The sequence below is a fragment of the Nicotiana attenuata genome, unplaced genomic scaffold, assembly GCF_001879085.1.
Source record: "Nicotiana attenuata strain UT unplaced genomic scaffold, NIATTr2, whole genome shotgun sequence".
NCBI lineage: Eukaryota > Viridiplantae > Streptophyta > Magnoliopsida > Solanales > Solanaceae > Nicotiana > Nicotiana attenuata.
This window is the reverse complement of record NW_017670698.1, coordinates 446,044-468,246: the sequence shown is the minus strand read 5'-3', so window position 1 is coordinate 468,246 and position 22,203 is coordinate 446,044. Positions and strand designations below refer to the sequence as shown.

General features: G+C 35.6%; 2 protein-coding genes across 3 annotated transcripts; both read left to right on the top strand.

The window, feature by feature from the left end:
* Positions 1–1,625: 1,625 nt before the first annotated feature.
* On the top strand, positions 1,626–5,276 carry LOC109242429 (50S ribosomal protein L6, chloroplastic). The gene is made up of 3 exons (XM_019409291.1): positions 1,626–1,737; positions 3,525–3,833; positions 4,808–5,276. Exons 1-3 carry the CDS (start codon positions 1,700–1,702, stop codon positions 5,142–5,144), a joined length of 684 nt encoding a protein of 227 aa, XP_019264836.1. The 5' UTR covers positions 1,626–1,699; the 3' UTR covers positions 5,145–5,276.
* A 10,025-nt stretch (positions 5,277–15,301) lies between these two features.
* On the top strand, positions 15,302–22,197 carry LOC109242428 (pleiotropic drug resistance protein 1-like). Of its 2 annotated transcripts, none has more exons than XM_019409290.1 (19): positions 15,302–15,788; positions 16,567–16,687; positions 16,773–16,946; positions 17,046–17,205; positions 17,316–17,392; positions 17,560–17,613; positions 17,710–18,102; positions 18,190–18,459; positions 18,560–18,876; positions 18,972–19,132; positions 19,217–19,477; positions 19,555–19,730; positions 19,824–20,156; positions 20,274–20,564; positions 20,662–20,745; positions 20,816–21,177; positions 21,272–21,443; positions 21,527–21,781; positions 21,871–22,197. In XM_019409290.1, the coding sequence occupies exons 1-19, from the start codon at positions 15,454–15,456 to the stop codon at positions 22,126–22,128; spliced, it is 4,254 nt and encodes a 1,417-aa protein (XP_019264835.1). In that variant the 5' UTR covers positions 15,302–15,453; the 3' UTR covers positions 22,129–22,197. The 2 variants fall into 2 exon arrangements, with proteins under 2 accessions (XP_019264835.1, XP_019264834.1); XM_019409289.1 differs by having other exon boundaries at positions 15,303–15,788; positions 18,178–18,459.
* Positions 22,198–22,203: the final 6 nt, after the last annotated feature.

Genomic DNA, 22,203 nt, shown 5'->3' with positions numbered 1-22,203 from the left:
AAGGCATTATTCATGATATGTTAAAGCTACTTCAGGCCAGAAACCAAGAACCTGGTCCTTCCCAGACTTGAAACCTTCCTAGCCTAGTTAGACAAACCAGTTACCCGAATGAGATTTTTTTTGTTTTGGTTCTTTTTGCTCATGATCCAGTATCTTTATTTTGCTTTATGCTTTGTGGATGACTAGTATCAATGATAATCAACTGTTTTTGTGCTCTATCTGTTTGTTGATGCTTCTTCGATAGCTAATATCATTAGATTGATAAATGATTCTTAACTCCATGATTGCATTTGACGTAGCCCATTGGTCATGAGTGATATCTATTAAAATCTAGTTATCTAAAATAATTATGCAAGCTTTTTACTTTGGATTGTGATGTTTATAACCTAATGAACCTGGTCCTTGATGTTTTGACATTTTAAAATGGAAAGTATTCTAAAACTGTGTTGATGTTGAACTGAGTTGAAACAGGTCTTATGCTTATGGAAAGCACACAGTTTGTCATCATAAAAAGGGGGAATTTGTTGGCCTAAGAGAAGTTTGTTTTGATGATTGACAAAGGAACTCAAGCATGAACCAGGTCCATACACAGTGTACATAGACACGGGCAGATTCGAGCACAAGGGATGCACATGAAGGAGATAAGCTTAAGTGGTTATATCTGATATCTCCTGAACAAAAATATTGCATAAGTGATAAGGAGAAGGACTCCTTACTCGAAGAGAACTCTATCCTAGATAAGGGAGGAGTTAGAAGTTGAAGATAACTAGAACTCTTCCACCAAGGAAGAGTATAGCATTAGAACTCTAGTCATTTCCTATTCTACTAACTCTATATATTTCAGGATGTTCTCATTTTTCAGGGACGCACAAACGCTAAAGTTAAACGAGAGTAGAGAGAAAAATGACAAGGCATTTTGCAAGCAATTCCTGCGTGATAGAAGTGTGCGAACCTGAAGCTACATGAACCAGATAGAAGAACCAACTCCATGTGTCTGTCTTTTATTCTAGTTCAATTGTAGTAGGGCTTTCGAGTTGTACCTTTCAGCTTTATCTAAAAGTATTTTGTACTAGGTACTCTGAGTGTTGTAATCAAGTTAGAGTTAACTTGAAGTTGCCACAACAACTAGAGGCTGGTTGCCACAAAGGGTTAGAGGTAATCCTTAGATTTACAAAGAGTTTTGTAAATGATGTTTTGGCTTAGTGATTTAGTGAAGTGTTGGAAAATACCCTACTGGATAGTAGGTCGTGGTTTTTTCACTTTTTTAGCAGAGTATTTTTCACGTAAAAATACTTGTGTTCTTTACTTTTTGCATTTATTATTCCGCAACAGTAGTATAAGGAACACATAGAAGAACCAGGTCCTTCTATAATCCGTGCACGCGAAAAATACAACTTTCAACCATTCAAATTCATAAAGTAATGTACCCGTCAATTTTTTCTCTCATTAACATAATAGGTAAGTCTAATTAATACTTCCATATCATAATTACCCAAAGAAAAAACATTTGGAGATCAATAGGGCAAAAGTGAAAATTAAAACAAAGAGGGGGGAATATTTGTCATTTAGCTGAAATAGGATAAGGGGTGAAATTGCCAATATCCGTTATTTGCAGCAAAAGGGCTATAACCACTAAACCAGATAAATGAGGCTCAATCTTTAGAGCTATAGCAGCTGTAGCCTGCAGGCAACTTCAAAAATGAGTAGCTCCTCACTCACAGCTTCTTTACATACCAGGTAAACTTGTTCTACTTGATTCAGTTGTTGACACTATAAAAATTGTTTATTTTTCACATTTTCATGTTGATTCTTGAATTATTGAAATTGGGTATTGAACATTTATAGTATCTGGGTCATTTTATGTCAATTTATGCAATTTTATGTCTTTTTGGCTTCTGGGGTTTCCTTATTTAGTAAGAAAGATTGTAGCTTTTATGTGTTGAGAAAAAAAAAAGTTTATTATTCAGCTCCCCTTCTCACTCACTGCCTCTTTATATACCAGGTAAATTTAGCTTGTTGCTTTTACATTTTCATGTAATTCTTGAATTTTTGAAATTGGTTGTTGCACATTTATGGTTTCTTGTTCCAATTTGTGTTAATTTAAGCAATTTTCTGTGTTTTAGCTTCTGTTTTTTCCTTATAAATAAATAAAAAATTGTAGCTTTTGTGTGTTGAGGCAAAAAAAACCTTAATTATTCTGCCCCCTTGTCACTCAGTGCCACTTTGCATTTTTGACACTTCTTGATTCAATTTTTGACACTTCTTTTTAACATTTTTAATTGATTTTTGAATTGTTGAAATTGGGTATAGCACATTTCTAGTTTCTGGTTCCAATTTGTGTTAATTTAAGCAATTTTCTGTCTTTTAGCTTCTTGTTTTTAATGAATAATTTTTTTTAGCTTTTGTGTGTTGGGAAAAAGTAAGAACCTAATTTAGCTCCTCAGTCACAGCTTCTTTACATACCAGATAACTTTAGCTACTTAATTCAGTTGTTGGCACTAGAAAGTTTGTTCTTTTATGCATTTTCATTTTGATTCTCGAATAACTGAAATTGGGTATTTCACATTTCTAGTTTTTTGGTCAATTTGTGTCTAGTTTATGCAATTTTGTATCTTTTCGCTTCTGGGTTTTCCTTATATCTACTAACAAAGATTGTAGCTTTTGTATGTTGAGGAATTAAAAAAACTTAGTTTTTCTGCTTCCCTTCTCAGATTTTGTTGTAAAATTTCCTAATGGGTTTATTCTGTTAAGTTTTGCAGCGCCTTTTACAGAAAATTAAGCTAGTCCCAAGTGTTTATTACAAGTTGGATTCTTGATTTAGTTGTTGAAACTGAAAAGTTTTGTTATTTTTACAATTTCATTCAGTTTCTTGAATAGTTGGAATTGGGCAGTCTGCATTTCTTATTTCTTGGTCAATTTATTTCTAAGTTATTGCAGCTTAGAAATGATATGCCATCCCTTCTCTGCGGGTTGGCTTTTATTTTATTTTATTTTTTTCACAATTCTGGAGGGGAGTACATCTCTTTCTCTGGCTGTAAAATTACCTAATGGATAATTATCTGCTGGGAAAAAATATCTTTTTGACATTTAGTTAATTTAATTTAAGGAGGAGCATTAGTCACAAACTGAGGTGGTCAGGTTTATTATGAGCCTATGCTATGAACTTTAAGGTTGTTTATTCCAATATTTACTTATAAAAAAGTGGTTAATTGTAATATTTGAAATTTGTTGTTTTCATATTTATCATGGATGCTACTGTCATCCCGCTTTTCAATTGGTTGTAAACCACGTTATGGTTTTATTGGCTTAAGCTCCTGGAGCTTAGATATGCTGTGCCACCCACCCCCCTTAGACAGTGGAGAGGTCTCGGGGATTAGCAAGTTTTCTTGTAAATACATAAACATTGTTCCTGTTTTTCTGTTTATTGCCGGGTTTGAATGGGCTTCATGTGTCGAGTGTGGATCTTATTTATGTAGGCTTCTTGTAAAAACACATGTATTTAATCTTCTTTTATTTTATGTCAGCAATTTAAGGTCTCCTTTCGTCGGGAGTTTGAATGGGTTTCATGTATCGAGTGTTGCTGTTCGTCGTGTTGGTTTTGTGAGGAAGGTGGTCGAATGTAAAGAATCAAGAATTGGTAAGCAACCGATAACAGTACCTTCCAATGTGACACTCACAATGGAAGGCCAAGATTTGAAAGTTAAGGGACCTCTAGGAGAGATGGCCATAACTTATCCACGAGAAGTAAAGCTTGAAAGAGAAGAGGAAGGTGTTCTAAGGGTCAGAAAAGCTGTGGAGACAAGAAGGGCAAATCAAATGCATGGTTTATTCAGGTATTCTTGCAGTTTTAATCACTCTGTTTTCTTGATATTTTCTTCGGTTTCATTCTTATGGTAAACGTGCTAAGTTATGATCTTAGCAATCCTTGTAGTTTAAACGTTATTGATTTGTTAAAGCTATTGATTTATTTATTGTATCTTACTTCTTAAATTGATATGACCAAATGCTCCTTCTTTTGCTTTGAGGAGACCCAAAAATAATAGAGATCCTTCAAAGTAAGTAGCGAAAAAGCTACTACTCCACATATTTCTCATCTAAACATGTTTAGTGCCCTGGAAGCAGTAATGATTCTAAGGTCGTGAGAGGTGAATATTGGGCAGAAGAGGGAATACAAACAGAAACTGCTAGGACTTGTTAGCAGAGGACAGGTATCCGTGCTTGTGGTAGTTTTCTTAGGTTAAAAGGCTTCAGTCATGTTGAAATTCATAGTATTTGTGGTCAATGGCTGCAGTGCGATTGTTTGCATGATCTGCCTATGACAGTGCTCTTGGTATATCTATTTGTTGCTAGGAAAGAGGAAATATAGTCATACTGGAAAGACCCGATAATTCTTATCAAATGGAATTTGTATGAGTGGTTGGTTTGAAACCCGTTGAGCACTAATTGGAGGACCAAAACTTTATAAGGAATATAGTAGAATAATTCAAATCAATCACTAGAAGGATTTATATGCATATCAGCAGTACAGTGAATATGATTGTGTGCTTTTAGCTTGTCACTTGAAATCTTCATTTCATATGACTTGCTGATGGTCAATTCTAGTGACAATATAAATGCAGTGATGGGGTAAGGTCTGCGTACACTTTACCCCTCCGGGGTAGGGGTAAGGTCTGCATACACTTTACCCTCCCAGACCCCACTGAGTGAGATTTTACTGGGTTGTTGTTGTTGGTGGTGGTGGTGGTGTAAATGCATCTTTATTGTGTTTACTCTGAACATGTTCTTTTTTCTGCACTGAACTCGCCAGGACTCTTACTGATAACATGGTTGTCGGCGTCTCCAAAGGATTCGAGAAGAAACTTCAATTAGTAGGGGTAGGATATCGTGCAACGGTCGAAGGGAAAGAAATAGTTCTTAATCTTGGATTTTCTCATCCAGTTAAGATGGAAATACCTGATGGACTGCAGGTTAAGGTTGAAGAAAACACCAGAATCACAGTAAGTGGTTACGATAAGTCAGAAATCGGTCAATTTGCAGCTTCAATCAGAAAATGGAGGCCTCCAGAGCCCTACAAAGGTAAAGGAGTGAAATATGCTGATGAAATAGTTAGAAGGAAAGAGGGTAAAGCTGGCAAGAAGAAGTAAATGGTACATTTTGTTATTTCTTCCCTTGTTTTTATTGTATTTTAGAGCCATTTTGAAGCTAGGTTTATTTTGTAATGACATGACAATTTGTTAATCCAAAGAAAATGGAAGTCACACAATTTGAAATCGTAATCTTAATAGAGGTGGTTGCGTCTGAGCCGAGGGTTTATCAGAAACAGCCCCTCGACCTTCTCAATGTAGGGGTAAGTTTGCATCTATCTTGCTCGGACTCTTCGAAAATATTGCTGGGTGTGTGTCGGATCCTCCAAAAGTAGTGCAATTTTTGAGGATTCGATACGGGTGCGGCGACATTTTGAAGAGTCTGCGCAACATAGGTTTGCGTACACACTACCCTCCCAAGACTCCTCTTGTGGGATTATACTGAGGTTTTTGTTGTTGTTGTTGTATAGAATAGGCGAGCTTCCTATGCAGAAATGTATAGGTAGAAAATATAGAGAACTTTCAAATATGGTGGAAACAATAAAGGATAAACATATCAAAGTATCAAGAAATACATTGAGGGGGTTTGATAATTAAAAAGGGTAAAATAAGCATTATTTGGGTATAGGGGGGAAAAATGTCAATAGTTTAAACTTTAAAGTGGAAAGAGAATTTGATTTTTAAGCCAAAGTTGGAAGGGAAGATTAATTTTCACCCCATTTATCGGAAATATGATTATTCCTTCAATTTGCATTATTTTCACTCGTTTATCACAAAAGTTTATTTGGCATTGTTCCCCCTTTTGTTTGCAAAATATTGTTTTTTTTTAATTTATTTAAAATATTTGAAAACTATATAATGTTTACAATAGAATTTGTCATTGATATAAGTTGTTATTATAGGCTCCCCTGATGAAAAAAAAAATTATTTGGTATAATTATACTTTTGATATCTTACTCGTGTATTAACTATATATGTCAATAAATTTTTCTTTTTTTTTTATTTCTTTTCCTCCAAGTTTTGTGCCTAATTTGACTTAATTGAGTAAAAGAAACTTGGAAAAGAGAACTTAAAAGCATAAGGAGTTTCCTAATTTGTCTCAATTTAGGAAAACGTGTTTTAGTCCTTTAAACTATATATTTCCATAAATGAATCGATTCCTAAACCCAAACTAATTAGGAAAACAAACCTAATAAAAAGAGAAAAGGAATTTCCATATATCCGAATCCTAATCTATTTAGGAAATAAAAAAAAAAACTATTATAAATAGAGGAGAGGCTCTTTCTTTAGAAATCAAAATACTAAAGTTTTTGTTGAAAAAAATGGGAAAGAGGAAGTCAAGAACAAAGCCAGTACCAAAGAAGACAATGCCAAAACTTGATACAGTTTTCACTTGTCCATTCTGCTGCCATGAAAGTAGTGTTGAATGTCGCATTGATATGAAGAATTTGATTGGAGAGGCAATCTGCTACAATTGCCGAGAAAGATTTTGTACCAACACGACACCTTTGACCGAGCCTATCGACATATATTCCGAATGGTTAGATGAGTGTGAACATGTCAATAACCTTCGAGATGATCAAGACCAGAAAAAACGTCAAAGAACTATTTTTGTATAAGTTTAGGTGGCAACTTATGTATTATTTTTATTTTTAAATGCGGACATCGATCTTATATTAGATTTTGTTCTTATAAAATCGCTTTTTGTTTGCCATGTATGTTTAGTAGTTGCTTTATAATGATATATTGGCCAAATATTTCATATGTCTAATTTCGTTCAAGTTCAACCTTGCATTCTGGAGATGGTCTTTGTCCTAACAATTTCTTCTTGCTCCAAATTAAAAAAAAAAAAAGGAGTAGAAAATCACACGAACCAAATTCTACAATATTGAAATATAAGCCAAATTCTTATGGTGAAAAGAATAAAAATTTAAATATCAAAGTTTTAAAAAATAACATAGAAGGGGTTTGATAAAAAGAAAATAAGTTGCATGGGATAGAAGGGGACAAAATGTAAATAGCTTAAAGTTGCAAGGGGAATTTAGAGAAACTAATATTTACCCCATTTATTGCCTAATATGATTGTCACTTCACTTTGCATTCTTTTTCACTCGTTTATCGCAATTCTTTTTTTCACTCGGTCAAAGGTGTCCATAAGATTGATTTTTTTTATAAATTTAGAAACTATATATTTCTACAATATAATTTTGTCACAGATATAAGTTGTTATAGGCCCCACTGAATACAAAAAAATGTGGTACTATGTCATTGATATAGTACAAGTTTTGTTCCTAGTAAAATTATAATAAACAAATTAAGGCATCAGGATTAACCTGTAAATAAACAAGGGATAAAAGCACTTTTTTTTTGGTAATAAACTGTATTTTATTAATCACCAAAGAGTTAATTACAAAACCATAGCTAAGCCAACTAAGCTAGCTATCAAACAAAACAAACACAAATGCCAAACCAGAATAGATAATTCCTACACACCTATCCAACTAAAATAACAAGCATTGCAGTACACTTCTATATCTTGGAGCAGCACGCACATTACATGTGTAGGCAATTTCTCTTGCAATGACTTCATATCCTCTGCTTCTCTGTTCGAATATCTTCATGTTCCTTTCTGCTCAGACGGAGTAAACACATTCAACATATACCAACAACGACAACAACCCAGTATAGTCTATTAGTCTTACAAGTGGGGTATGGGGAAGGTAATGTGTACGCAGACTTTACCTCTACTCTGATGAGGTAAAGAGGCTGTTTCCGATAGACCCTCGGTTCAAGAAGACGAATAGACGAAAAAAGAGACAATATATCAGTACCATCAATAAAAACTCATGGAAATAATAACGACATCACAAGAACCAGCGAATAAATGGAAAGCATAAATAATAACTAGTAAATAAGGCCCTAAACTATGATAATGAAGAGTAGTGAAAACACAACACTCACCACTAGCAGTCTAAGACTAAATCCTATCGGCCTAGCCTCACACTGGTAGACTAAATGAACTCAACTACCTCCTAACCTACAACCTTAATGCTCGATCTCCACAGCTTCCTATCGAGTGTCATGTCCTCGGAGATCTAAAGCCTCGCCATTTCCCACCTGATCACCTCTCCCCAATACTTCTTAGGTCGCCCTCTGCCTCTCCTTGTACCCACCAATGCCAATCGCTCGTACCTCTTTACCGGGGCATCCAAGCTCCTCCTTTGAACGTGCCCGAACCATCTGAGCCTCGTTTCCCGCATCTTGTCATTAATAGGAGCCACGCCCACCTTCTCCCGAATATCTTCATCCCTAATCTTATTCATCCTAGTGTGCCTGCACATCCACCTCAACATCCTCATTTCTGCTACTCTCATCTTCTGGGTATGTGAGTTCTTTAGGCGAGCTCCCTTTAGAGTTCATGACAGCCCACTTTAGATGATGTTCCCTCTTTTGTAACTCTTCTCCCATGTTCTATCACTAATTACACACTAATTATCCCATGTTCTCTATGATTTCATAACTTATTACCCCACTTTCTTCCAATCTAATTCAAGGAAGAATTCTTACACCTATAAATAGGAGTCATTCTTCCCTATTGTGTGATGAAAAAATAATTGAGAGTGTTCCAATAAAGTGAGGCTAAAGTTGTGAAAAAAGAAGAAGAGAGTTTTTACTTTTATTGAAGGAATGTGTTCATCTTGGTGTAGCTTTGGACTCAACTACTTGTCCAGAGTTTATTCGAATCATACGACGTGATCCGGCTGTTGTTTCCTGGGGAGACAAGTCAAGAGGATTACTATTGGACCAGTGAAGACTTTGCTACAGTGGGCTTGAATCTCCTTAAAGAGAGCGAGATATCCGCACTCAACCTGAAGAATATTTATTTATTTTTCTTCGTCTTATTTTTCAACTTTAATTTCTTGTAATTTCACCAACATGAAAAATTAAGGGCTTCCAAATTACTCTAGGACAGTCACCTATTAACTGTAGGTATATCTGCCTTATAATGCTTTTTCCAGGTGTAAGGTTGTCCTGCACCTGTTCAAGGATTGATGATCCGGCATGCCTGTTGTGGTAGCTTAATTTGTTCCATTCACTGCCCCTTTATATAATAGGTATGCACCCACCTAATCCACAACTTATCCTGCTTGTGGGCTAGGTCCCAACATGATTTAGCAATAGCCGCTTTGTTCCAGAGATGCAGGTTGATTAGGTTCAATCCTCCTGCAGATTTAGGTACAAAAAACTTTGTCCCAGGCCACTAATTAATGCTTTTTTTTTGTAATCATATTTGCACCTGACCAAACGTAACTCCTACAGTTAGAGGTGTTCATCGGTCGGTACGGTACGGTATTTAGATATTTTGGTTCAGTATTTTTGGTATTCGATTTCTTAAAGTGTTATACTAATACCGTACCTAATTAAATTCAATATGGTTTGGTTTTTCTCCTTTCAGTTTTGGTTTAATCGGTTCGGTAACTTCGGTTTATTCAGTTTGAATACTAATTGGTGCGTAGAGTCATAGACTGTAATATTCTTAATTAAAGTACTCAAAAGTACAAAATAAAAAATGTGTGTTGACAAAAATTTTGTCCAAAACCAGCAAATATCAACCCAATCTATTTGGGAAATCAAAAAAAAATTATAAAGAGGAGAGGCTCTTTCATTAGAAATCAAAATCCCAAAGTTTTTGTTGGATAAAAATGGGAAAGAGGAAGTCAAGAACAAAGCCATACCAAAGAAGACAATGGAAAAACTTGATACAATTTTCACTTGTCCATTCTGCTGCCATGAAAGTAGTGTTGAATGTCGCATTGATATGAAGAATTTGATTGGAGAGGTCACTTGCTACAATTGCAAAGAAAGAATTTGTACCAGCGCGACACCTTTGACCGAGCCTATCGACATATATTCCGAATGGTTAGATGAATGTCAACATGTCAATAACTTTTTGAAATGATCAAGACCAGAAAAACGTCAAAGAACTATTCTCGTATAAGTTTAGGTCGCGACTTATGTATTTTCTTATTCTAAAATATGATCATCTTATAGTAGTATATGATTTTTTTCTTATGGAATCATTTTTTTCTATGTCATGTATGTAATCTCTTTTTCCCATCATATATAGTGGAGTAGTTGCTTTATTATGATATATTGGCTATCTTTCCATGTCCTTCAAAGAAGAGAAATATTAGGAAAACACACAACTTCAACAACAAATTTCCATAAGATTAAATCATAACAAAACATTCATCCTGTATTGCTCCGCCAATTCAGAAAGACTTGTCGAAAATCGCCTGTTCGATTGGTCCGACCAAGGCAGAGAAGAGGCTTTTGGGCCTTGCTTGGGGCAGAGTGATGTATGGGTACCTAGTAATTTACAACGTCAACTGATTTACTTAGTATCTATATGATTTCTCACACACTAATATTACATGTTGTTCTACATATATACCCAAATGGATTTGATGTAGGAGCAGAGTGGAATCTGGAGCAGGGTATCAGGAATCTGCATTTGAGCTGAGGATCTATTGGAAACCACCTCTCTACCTTTTCAAGGTTGGGGTAAGGTCTCCGTACAGACTATCCTTTCCAGACCCCAGTTGTGGAATTATATTGGGTTTGTTCTTGTTGTTGTTATTGTTGTATAGAGGTAGGTCGCACTCCATAATATTGACAACTCCATGAAAATTGAACATAGATTTAGCAAGAATACGGCGAGCATCCGATGCAGAAATGTATACGTAGAAAATATAGAGAACTTTTAATTATGGTGGAAACAATAAAGGATAAAAATATCAAAGCATTTAGAAATAACATTGAGGGGGGTTTGATAATTTAAAAGGGTAAAATAAGCATTATTTGGGTATAGGAGGGAAAAATGTCAATAGTTTAAACTTTAAAGTGGGAAGAGAATTTGATTTTTAAGCCAGAGTTGGAAGGGAAGATTAATTTTCGGCTCATTTATTGGAAATATGATTATTCCTTCAATTTGAATTATTTATTTTAACTCGTTTATCACGAAAAATTTCTTTGGCATTGTTCCCCCTTTTGTTTGCATTTTTTTTTAATATTTGGAAACTATATCATGTTTAAAATCGAATTTTGTCATTGATATAAGTTGTTATTATCCGACCCCCCCCCCCCCCCCTAGTGAAAAAAAAAAATTATTTGGTACAATTATACTTTTCATATCTTACTCGTATATTTACTATATATGTCAATAAATTTTTCTTGTTTTATTTCTTTTCCTCCAAGTTTTGTGCCTAATTTGACTTAATTTAGGAAAAGAAACTTGGAAAAGAGAACTTGAAAAGCATAAGGAGTTTCCTAATTTGACTCAATTTAGGAATACGTGTTTAGTCCCTCAAACTATATATTTCCATAAATAAATCGATTCCTAAACCCAAGCTAATTAGGAAAACAAACCTAATAAAAAGAGAAAAATTTCTACATATCCGAATCCTAATCAATATAGGAAACCAAAAAAAACTTTATTATAAATAGAGTGGCTCTTACTTTAGAAATCAAAATCCTAAACTTTTTGTTGAAAAAAAAAATTAAAAATGGGAAAGAGGAAGTCAAGAACAAAGCCAGTACCAAAGAAGACAATGCCAAAACTTGATACAGTTTTCACTTGTCCATTCTGCTGCCATGGAAGTAGTGTTGAATGTCGCATTGATATGAAGAATTTGATTGGAGAGGCCATTTGCTACAATTGCCGAGAAAGATTTTGTACCATCGCGACACCTTTGACCGAGCCTATCGACATATATTCCGAATGGTTAGATGAATGTGAACATGTCAATAACCTTCGAGATGCCAGAAAAAACGTCAAAGAACTATTCTCGTATAAGTTTAGGTGACAACTTATATATTTTCGTGACGATCATCTTATAGTATATGATTTTGTTCTTATGGAACCTTTTTTTTTTTGTCATGTATGTAATTTCTTTTTCCATCATATATAGTAGAGTAGTTGCTTTATAATGATATATTGGCTAAATATTTCATCGTTCTAATTTCGTTCAAGTTCAACCTCGCATGGAGTAAGTGGCTTAGAACTTAGATATGTTATGCTAAAACGTGGAAAAAACCACAATATTTCAAAAGTATATAACTAGGATTAGGTTATGGATAGATAAAATTCGTTGACGAACTAAATTTGGATTAATCCATTACAGGGATAGGATACCGATTTGTCACAATATTAAAAGGTAAAACTTACAGTACAGTTATATTTGTGTGGTTTCGAGGAGTTCAAAAATATAAAAAGAGTAATATATCTCAGAGGCGGCTCGACGGTGTTAGTGACCTAAACCCAAACTATATTAAGAGGTTTCTTAAACTTATTTGATAATTTTCATATAATAATGAGACACAAAAAGACTTGTTTTTTGATCTACTATGGATCAATAAAACATGACAAAAAAAATAATTAATTTAGAAAAACTAAGTCAAAATTAGAAAGTGAAGTGTCCAAAAAACATAAAGAAGAAATAAATATACATAGAGGATTAAAAATTGGAATTAAAGAAGTAGATAAGTATATTAACTAATGAGAGATAGAATTACTGTTATTGAGTCACTCATTTATACAACCTCAATCAAACTAAAATAAATATTAAACATTGAAATGCCTTTTTAATAATAATTATAAAAATTATCTATTATATATAATAATAGAGTACAACAATTTTGGAGCCTTCGGTATTTGGGGGCCTAAGGCAATTGCTTCACCAGCCTTACCCTTCGGCGCCCTTGATATATCTTTCCATGTCCTTCAATGAAGAGAAATATTAGGAAAACACACAACGTCAACTACAAATTTTCCATACGATTAAATCATAACACCAAATTCATCCGGCATTGGTTGCAAATTCAGAAATACTTGTCGAAAATCGCCTGTTGGGTTGATCCGACCAAGGCAAGCGTGGGGCTTCTGGGCCTTGCTTGGGCCGAGTGTTGTATGACTATTTAGTAATTTACAACGTCAACTGATCTACTTAATGAGTATTTGTATAATTTCTCGAGTATTGCATGTTGGTTCTACATATATACATTTCCCATCATGCATTTTTTCGGTCATTAGTCAACAATTCTCCGGACAGCGAAATAGGGGTAATTTCGCCTTGCACTAACTTAGGAAAGTGGTTGAGGAGCTCAATTAGTGGTTAGAGAAAAAGGACTAAAAATCCCCGTGTCAGTGACTCGAATCTACTTCTAAGCGGGCGAAGGGTTCAAAAAGGACATGTAGCCGGGAGGAGCAACGAGAGGGTAAATTAAACTCAAACTCGGATAGGATAGGATTGTGCGTGTTATATGCCTTTCAGGTCTCATATTTTACCTGAATTTACTATACTTTTGTAAATGAGAGTCACACAATTTGAAATTGTAATTTTCATAGAGGTGTTTGAATTCCATAACATCAACAAATTCATGAAAACTGAACATAGATTTACAGATAAATCGAAAACAAAAATTTATATGTCAGTAGAAAATACAGAAAACTCCATCGAGAACAAAGTCAATAGAGTTAGTAGATATACAACATATTAAGGAGGTGGAGAAATGACATTACATATTTACAAAAGTCTATAAGTGGATACGAGAAAAAAATAGAGAGAATGTTGGCCTTAAAATTGAGGCCAACTTTTCTTCATTGTCATTCCCCCAACTTTTTCTTGCGACTATCCTTGTGTTTTCTAGTAAAAATGGTTTAAGAAAATGAAGTTTATGTTCTCTCCATTTAAGTGTTATATCTCCTAAGTTTTTGGTTAATAGTACGTTTGTTTGTTTTTCTTTTACTGATTTGTAGCATCATTCTACTTTGAAAACCGTGTTTCTTTTGAAGGCTAGATAATCTGTCAATCAACCGCTTTGTGTGATTGTTCTTCTAACTAAAATACCTTACAAATTTGTTGAAGTTTCAATTAAGAAATATTTGCCAAAAGTATCAAAAACAAGTTTGGCATCCATCAAAACCAACCTTATCGAGAAGCAATATCGACAAATCAGCAAAAATTAGCAAATATTACTTAGTCCGATTTAAAATAAAGCTATATGTTACCTAATTTATCACCGAGGATATGACCCTAAATATGAGAGCATGGAGGTCGAGGATTATGATTAGGGGATGTCAAATGGGCGGGTTAGGCCGATTTTAGGTCGGACAAAATGGGTTGAGGCAATAATTTGGTGGGTCAATTTGACCTCTCCAAAAGTTACTTGGGCTAGAATTTGGGTCATAACTCAACTCGGCCAACTCTTATCAAGCTTTACTTAGTATGTGTTGTTTTCTTATGAATTGTATAATTACTAAGTAAATTTTTTTATCTTTTGTTATGGTCATATATAACATATCAAACAAAAAACGTTATTTCTAAGATATTTTGGCAAAGTTACTCATGAATTAATTTGGGCTAAAAATCAGTTAATTTTATATGAGTTTAGATAGGTTGGGTCAAGATGGATTGAGTTCAATAAATGGGCGGGTCAATAACAAGACCAACCTTGGGTGGGTTGGCGGGTTCATTTGGGCTTGAGCCAAATTTGACAACCCTAATTATGATAAAAAGTTAGTAGGTAGCCGAGCAACTTCTCTCTTCTCCGTAAGAGAACATGGTTCTAGTTTAGAGCACCTCTCCCTCTTCTCCTTACTAGTATCAGTATTATTATTCTATTATTATCTTATTCTTCAATTTAATCACTATTGTTACTTTTTTTACTATTGTTATCTTTACTATTTTTGCTGCCACTACTTTTTCTTCTATTTTTTTTTTTTAGTATTTTCATCATAGTTTTTTTACTCTTTATATTTTTCAAATCCTATTTGAAACGCTTTTCTTGAGCCGAGGGTATACCTTACACAAGGTAGGGTTAAAGTTTATAATTGGTGTATGTTTATCGATTTTTTTAAATAGTTATTTCTTTAAAGTTTGGACTTCCTTAACGAAATTACTAGCTTTATCACTACTCGTATACAGGGGCGGAGCCACAATACATATTATGTGTTCGGCCGAATCCAGTAACTTTGGTCCAAACTCTATATTTGTCTTAAGAATCCATTAAATATGTACAAATTCTTAATTTAGAACCCACTAACTTAAAAGAACTAAAATTTCCAACCCAATAACTTTATATTATGACTCGTACTCTTACAAAAAGATTATTTTTTAACCATCTATAGTTCATAGCCGTCTTTCTTCTATACTTGCTGCTATATAATAGCCCCTTAGTTTTTAAACTGTAGTAACACTCTAACTCAGGCTTTCATCATTTTTCTCTTTCTAAATATTCAAAGTTGGAAAGAAAAGGCAGTTGACACAAGAAGAAAACTCAACAACTTTTCATAAAAAATTCAATTAAAATGGAGCCAGCAAATTTAAGTGATTTAAGAGGGAGCTTAAGTTTAAGGGTGAATAGTACTAACTCTATATGGAGGAACAATGACGTGGAGATTTTTAGTTGTTCCTCGAGAGATGAAGATGATGAAGAGGCTCTTAAATGGGCAGCTCTTGAAAAACTTCCAACATTTGATCGTTTAAGAAAAGGTCTCTTATTTGGATCTCAAGGTGCTGCTGCTGAAGTTGATATACATGATCTTGGTTGTCAAGAAAGAAGGAACTTGCTTGAAAGGCTTGTGAAAATCGCCGATGAGGATAATGAGAAGTTCTTGTTGAAACTCAGGCAAAGAATTGACAGGTAAGTGAATGCATCTTTTTATCTCTGTGTATGTTTATGGTTTTTTCTTCTTTGGGCTATATTAGGGAAGGAGCAGTCCGGTGCACAAAGAATCCCATGTTCACGCAGGGACCGGGGAAGGGCTGCACCCCAATGGGTGTGATGTAGACAATCTACCTTAATGCAAGCATTAGTGGCGGCTTTCGCGGCTCAAACCCATGATCTGTAGGTCACTCATGAAAGAGACAACTTTACCGTTGCTCCCCTTCTTCTTTGGGCTATATTGTCGGACAGAAAAGATCTATATAGACGATACCAAGTAATTGAGATTAAGTTTCAGTAATATTAGTATATTTACTTTAGGTTGTTTGTTAGGAATCTTCGAGCCATGTTAGAGATTATATGCTATTAGTGTTAGAGAAAAAAGGATAGTCCAGTGCACTAAGCTCCCGCTATGCGCAGTGTCTAAGGAATGGTCGGACCACATGGAGCCTTATTTATGCAGTCTTACCTTACATTTCTACGAGAGGCTGTTTTCACGACTTGAACCCTTGACCTCCAGGTCACACGACGCATATATTGTCGTTGCGCGAAGGCTTTCTTCAACTTGAGAAAAAGTAGTTTTTATTTTACTGAGGCGGGCTTAAAATGGAGCGCCATGTACAATGATGATTCATATAGTCAGTCGGACTTGCTTAAAATTGAGACACATTAGTTGTTATAGTGTTGTTTATCTATGAGTAGTTGTTCTTTCCCCCTTAACTTAAGTGGTTTGACATTGCTTTTCTTTCTTTTATAGAGTTGGAATGGATTTGCCATCCATAGAAGTAAGATATGAGCATCTAAATATTGAGGCAGATGCATATATAGGAAGCAGAGCTTTGCCTACATTTACCAACTTCTTGACTAATTTTCTTGAGGTAAAAATCTAAAAGAAAATCTTGATTTCAAGTCTCAAAATGGTGTTTGTAACTAACATTTTCTTCTTCTTTTGGGGTTCATTAGACAATGTTGACCTCTCTCCATATCCTACCAAATCAAAAGAGGAAACTCACTATTCTTAATGATGTGAGTGGTATCATTAAGCCTTGCAGAATGACTTTGCTTTTAGGACCTCCAGGTTCTGGTAAAACTGCTCTATTATTAGCTTTGGCCGGAAAGCTTGACCGTGCACTTAAGGTAAGACCGTTAGTTCAAAAAAATTAATGCTTATCATGATAGACTATCAGTGCGTAGAACAGATCTAATTTTCTGAATTTTTTTTTTTGTGAAAATTAGTTTACTGGTAAAGTGACCTATAATGGACATGAAATGAATGGATTTGTGCCACAAAGAACTGCTGCTTATATTGGCCAACATGATTTACACATTGGAGAAATGACTGTGAGAGAAACTTTGGAATTCTCTGCCAGATGCCAGGGAGTTGGCTCTCGTTATGGTTAACATTTCTTTTTTTATTTTTCCCCCCAAATTTCTTCTTCAAAAAAATGCTGTTGAAATTTAACTAACGTAGATATATCGATTGTTGTTTCTTGGAATAATTTGCAGATATGTTGGCTGAATTGTCAAGAAGAGAGAAAGCAGCTAAAATCAAGCCAGATCCTGATATTGACATCTTCATGAAGGTAAAAGGCTAGGTGCTCTTTGAAACAAAATAAAGCATCATAATACCTTTCTGAGAATAGGATAATACCATATCCATGTATGCAATTTTTTAGTAATTGAACCAAGTAGAAAACTTGCTTTCTTGAAGGTAAATGCTTATACACTTAGTTGTTTTGTAACAACGTAGGCAGCAGCATCAGAGGGACAAGAAGCTAATGTTGTTACAGATTATGTTCTTAAGGTAACAAAAGTTATGTCCAATAATTTCTCAACATTTTCGACAATAAGAAGGTAGAAGAAATTTGATAACTAAGTGATATGTGTATTCTGTCTACAGCTTTTGGGGCTAGATATATGTTCAGATACTATGGTGGGAGATGAAATGATAAGAGGTATTTCAGGAGGACAAAAGAAGCGTGTGACAACAGGTGAAATGCTCGTTGGACCATCAAAGGCACTTTTCATGGATGAAATCTCTACTGGATTGGATAGTTCTACCACTTACTCCATTGTGAACTCTCTAAGACAATCTGTGCAAATCTTGAATGGAACTGCTGTGATATCTCTCCTGCAGCCAGCACCCGAGACCTACAACTTGTTTGATGACATTATTCTGTTATCAGATGGGCAAATAGTTTATCAGGGTCCTCGAGAGGACGTCCTTGGCTTCTTCGAGTCCATGGGTTTCAAATGCCCAGATAGAAAAGGCGTTGCCGACTTCTTGCAAGAAGTATGTCTTACAATAAGATTGTGTAGCATTGATCCATTTGCTCTTCCGAAGGTGCAAATTTAAAATTTTTTGCAGGTGACATCAAAGAAGGATCAACAACAATACTGGGTGAGGAGGGAAGAGACTTACACGTTTATCACATCAAAAGAATTTGCTGAGGCATATCGATCATTCCATGCTGGGAGGAAACTCGAGGATGAGCTTGCAGCTTCATATGACAAGAGCAAAAGCCATCCTGCTGCTTTGACAACTCAAAAGTATGGTATAGGGAAGAAACAACTCTTAAAGATCTGCACTGAAAGAGAACTCTTGCTAATGAAGAGGAACTCATTTGTTTACATCTTCAAGTTCACTCAGGTGACAATTTAGTCTCTTCATATTTATCGATCTAACAAGTTTCTGTCTCTTCATATTTGCTTGTAAGTACTAATGCCTCCTTGTTTTGATCTGTTTTTAGCTTTCAACTATGACACTCATGACAATGACCCTCTTTTTCCGAACTGAGATGCCCCGTGATACTATGGATGATGGAGGAATATATGTTGGCGCCCTCTTTTTTGTGGTCCTGAAGGTTATGTTTAATGGCATGTCTGAGATCGCCATGACAATTTATAAACTTCCTGTCTTCTACAAGCAAAGGGACCTTCTCTTTTACCCTTCATGGGCTTATGCAATTCCCTCATGGATACTCAAAATCCCTGTAACATTCGTTGAAGTTGGTCTATGGGTGTTCCTCACTTACTATGTCATTGGATTTGATCCGAATCCTGCAAGGTAAGGGAAGAAAAAGATGATGCATAATAAATATAAGGTTACCTTCATCAGTTTCCTTTTTCTCATGATTACTAAACAGAAGTATATTTTTGCAGATTGTTCAAACATTTCTTGCTACTCATATTAGTACACCAGATGGCATCAGGATTGTTCCGCTTCATTGGGGCTGTTGGACGGACCATGGGAGTAGCTAATACATTTGGATCATTCGCTCTTCTTTTACAATTTGCATTTGGTGGATTCGTTCTATCACGAGGTATATTTGGTGATTCATACATTTGTAGAAGCTCTTGTCTTGGTTAAACCGACTAGTGTTAATTGTCTACTGCTAATGTTGTAGAGGATGTGAAGAAATGGTGGATATGGAGTTACTGGGCTTCACCGTTGATGTACTCTATGAATTCAATTCTTGTGAATGAATTTGATGGGAAAAAGTGGAAACATATTGCACCAAATGGAACTGAGCCACTTGGAGTTGCAGTTGTAAGATCTCGAGGGTTCTTCCCAGATGCATACTGGTACTGGATAGGTATTGGTGCACTTATCGGATTCACAATTGTCTTTAACATCTGCTACAGCCTTGCACTCGCTTATCTCAACCGTGAGTATCTCTCGAGTTTCTCCATTTATATTTCCATAAAGGAGAAAAGATTGAATTTTTAGTTTGAATATCTACAGCATTTGGTAAGCCGCAAGCTATGACATCAGAAGACGGTGAAGATGCCAAAATAACTAACAATGACAAAGATGAGTCCAATAGTAAGGGTCATAATAAGAAAAAGGGAATGGTTCTTCCATTTGAACCGCATTCCATCACCTTTGATGAAGTTATATATTCTGTCGACATGCCTCAGGTAACTAGCCAGGAATTGTTAGTGATCAGTAACTACTGATGCTAATCCTGCATTTCAATAATATGTTACTGAACTTTTCGATGATACTTGCAGGAAATGAAAGATCAGGGCGCCACTGAAGATAGATTGAAACTTCTGAAGGGTGTAAGTGGAGCTTTCCGGCCCGGTGTTTTGACAGCTTTGATGGGAGTTAGTGGGGCTGGAAAGACAACACTGATGGATGTATTGGCCGGAAGGAAAACAGGAGGAAATATTGAGGGTAGTATCAAGATATCCGGCTATCCTAAGAAGCAAGAAACATTTGCACGTATATCTGGATACTGTGAGCAGAATGATATCCATTCACCTTATGTTACAGTTTATGAGTCATTAGTATACTCAGCTTGGCTGCGTTTACCTCATGATGTTGATGAAAATACCAGAAAGGTTTGCAACTTTTGAAAATTTCCTCCCGTAACATGAATCTCTCGATAAAAAAATCAGTTAAACACAACAAAGAAGGTAGAAATCATATGACATTTCCTATTTATTGAACTTGTGCAGATGTTTGTTGAGGAAGTTATGGAACTTGTGGAGCTTACAGTATTAAGATCAGCGTTAGTTGGTTTGCCAGGAGTCAACGGTCTCTCAACTGAGCAACGCAAAAGGTTGACCATTGCAGTGGAATTAGTAGCCAACCCCTCTATCATTTTCATGGATGAACCAACTTCAGGGTTGGATGCAAGGGCTGCTGCAATTGTGATGAGAACTGTTAGGAACACTGTTGACACAGGGAGAACCGTTGTTTGTACCATCCATCAGCCTAGTATCGACATTTTTGAAGCTTTTGATGAGGTGAATTCGATACCTTTTTGAACCCGATCAAGCTAATAAATGTGTTTTCTCTTTCTCTTTTGACTTTGCGTACTAATATAAGCGCCACTCTTTGCAGCTATTTCTAATGAAACGAGGAGGACAAGAGATATATGTTGGTCCTTTGGGTCACCATTCTTGCCATTTGATCAAATACTTTGAGGTAAGTTGTCCTGGTGAAAAGGAGCTTTCCCTTTTTCCATAAAATACTAACTAATTTTTCCTGTATTCAGTCAATGCTCGGGGAAAGTAAAATACAAGATGGCTACAATCCAGCAACTTGGATGTTAGAAGTCACAACCTCGGCTCAGGAAATGATGTTGGGGGTTGATTTTGCTGATTTATACAGGAAGTCAGACCTTTACAGGAGGACAAAAGCAGTGATAAGTGAACTGGGCGTGCCTTGCCCTGGTACAAAAGACCTGTATTTCGATAGTCAATATTCACAGCCATTTTGGACCCAATGTATGGCTTGCCTTTGGAAGCAACACTGGTCATACTGGCGTAATCCTGCTTATACTGCAGTCAGATTTCTCTTTACAATTTGCATCGCCTTGGCCTTTGGGACAATTTTCTGGGATCTTGGTAGTAAAGTGTAAGTACAAATATACGAGACAAAACAAGTACCATATCATCTAGAAAGTACTTTTAGATCTTAATGTTAAAAGCCTATATTTTTTTTGTTATAGGGGTAACAAGCAAGACCTATTTAACGCTATGGGATCAATGTATGCTGCTGTTTTCTTCCTTGGTTTACAAAATACATCATCTGTGCTGCCTGTTGTAGCCGTTGAGCGTACAGTATTTTACAGAGAAAGAGCTGCTGGAATGTATTCTGCCTTCCCCTATACCTTTGGACAAGTGAGCAGATAGTTTAACTTCGTATAAACCAATTTCTGGTTAAAAAAGTCTTGATTACTTATAATGCTTTTCCAATCCTACAGGTTGTCATTGAAATGCCGTATGTTTTTGTGCAAGCTATTTTCTATGGCGTCATTGTCTATGCTATGATTGGATTTGAATGGACAGTAACCAAGTTCTTTTGGTACTTGTTCATCATGTATTTCACTCTCTTGTACTTCACCTTCTACGGTATGATGGGCGTTGCTGTTACCCCAAATCTAAATGTTGCGCAAATTGTTGTTGTCTTCTTCATTGCCATGTGGAATCTTTTTTCAGGATTCATTATTCCGCGGCCTGTAAGTTCTTGAAACACTTCCATTTTTGTTACATGAAAATTTAATCAATATATAGAGCTCGAAAATGACATGTTTTCATTAAAAAACAGCGTATTCCTATATGGTGGAGATGGTACTATTGGGCTTGTCCTGTTGCTTGGACCTTGTATGGTCTGGTTGTGTCACAATTTGGTGACCTCCAAAACAAAATTAATGACGATGAAACGGTGGAACAATTCTTGAGACGTTACTTCGGGTTCAAGCATGATTTTCTTGGAGTAGTTGCAGTTGTGACTGTTGCATATGCTGTTGTTTTTGCCTTCATATTTGCTTTGGCTATTAAGGTATTCAACTTCCAGAGAAGATAGAAGATCAATATGAGAAATTTTGAAGAAAAGATTGATTATAAAACCTTATACAGTAGAGATTGAAAAAGTTTAAGG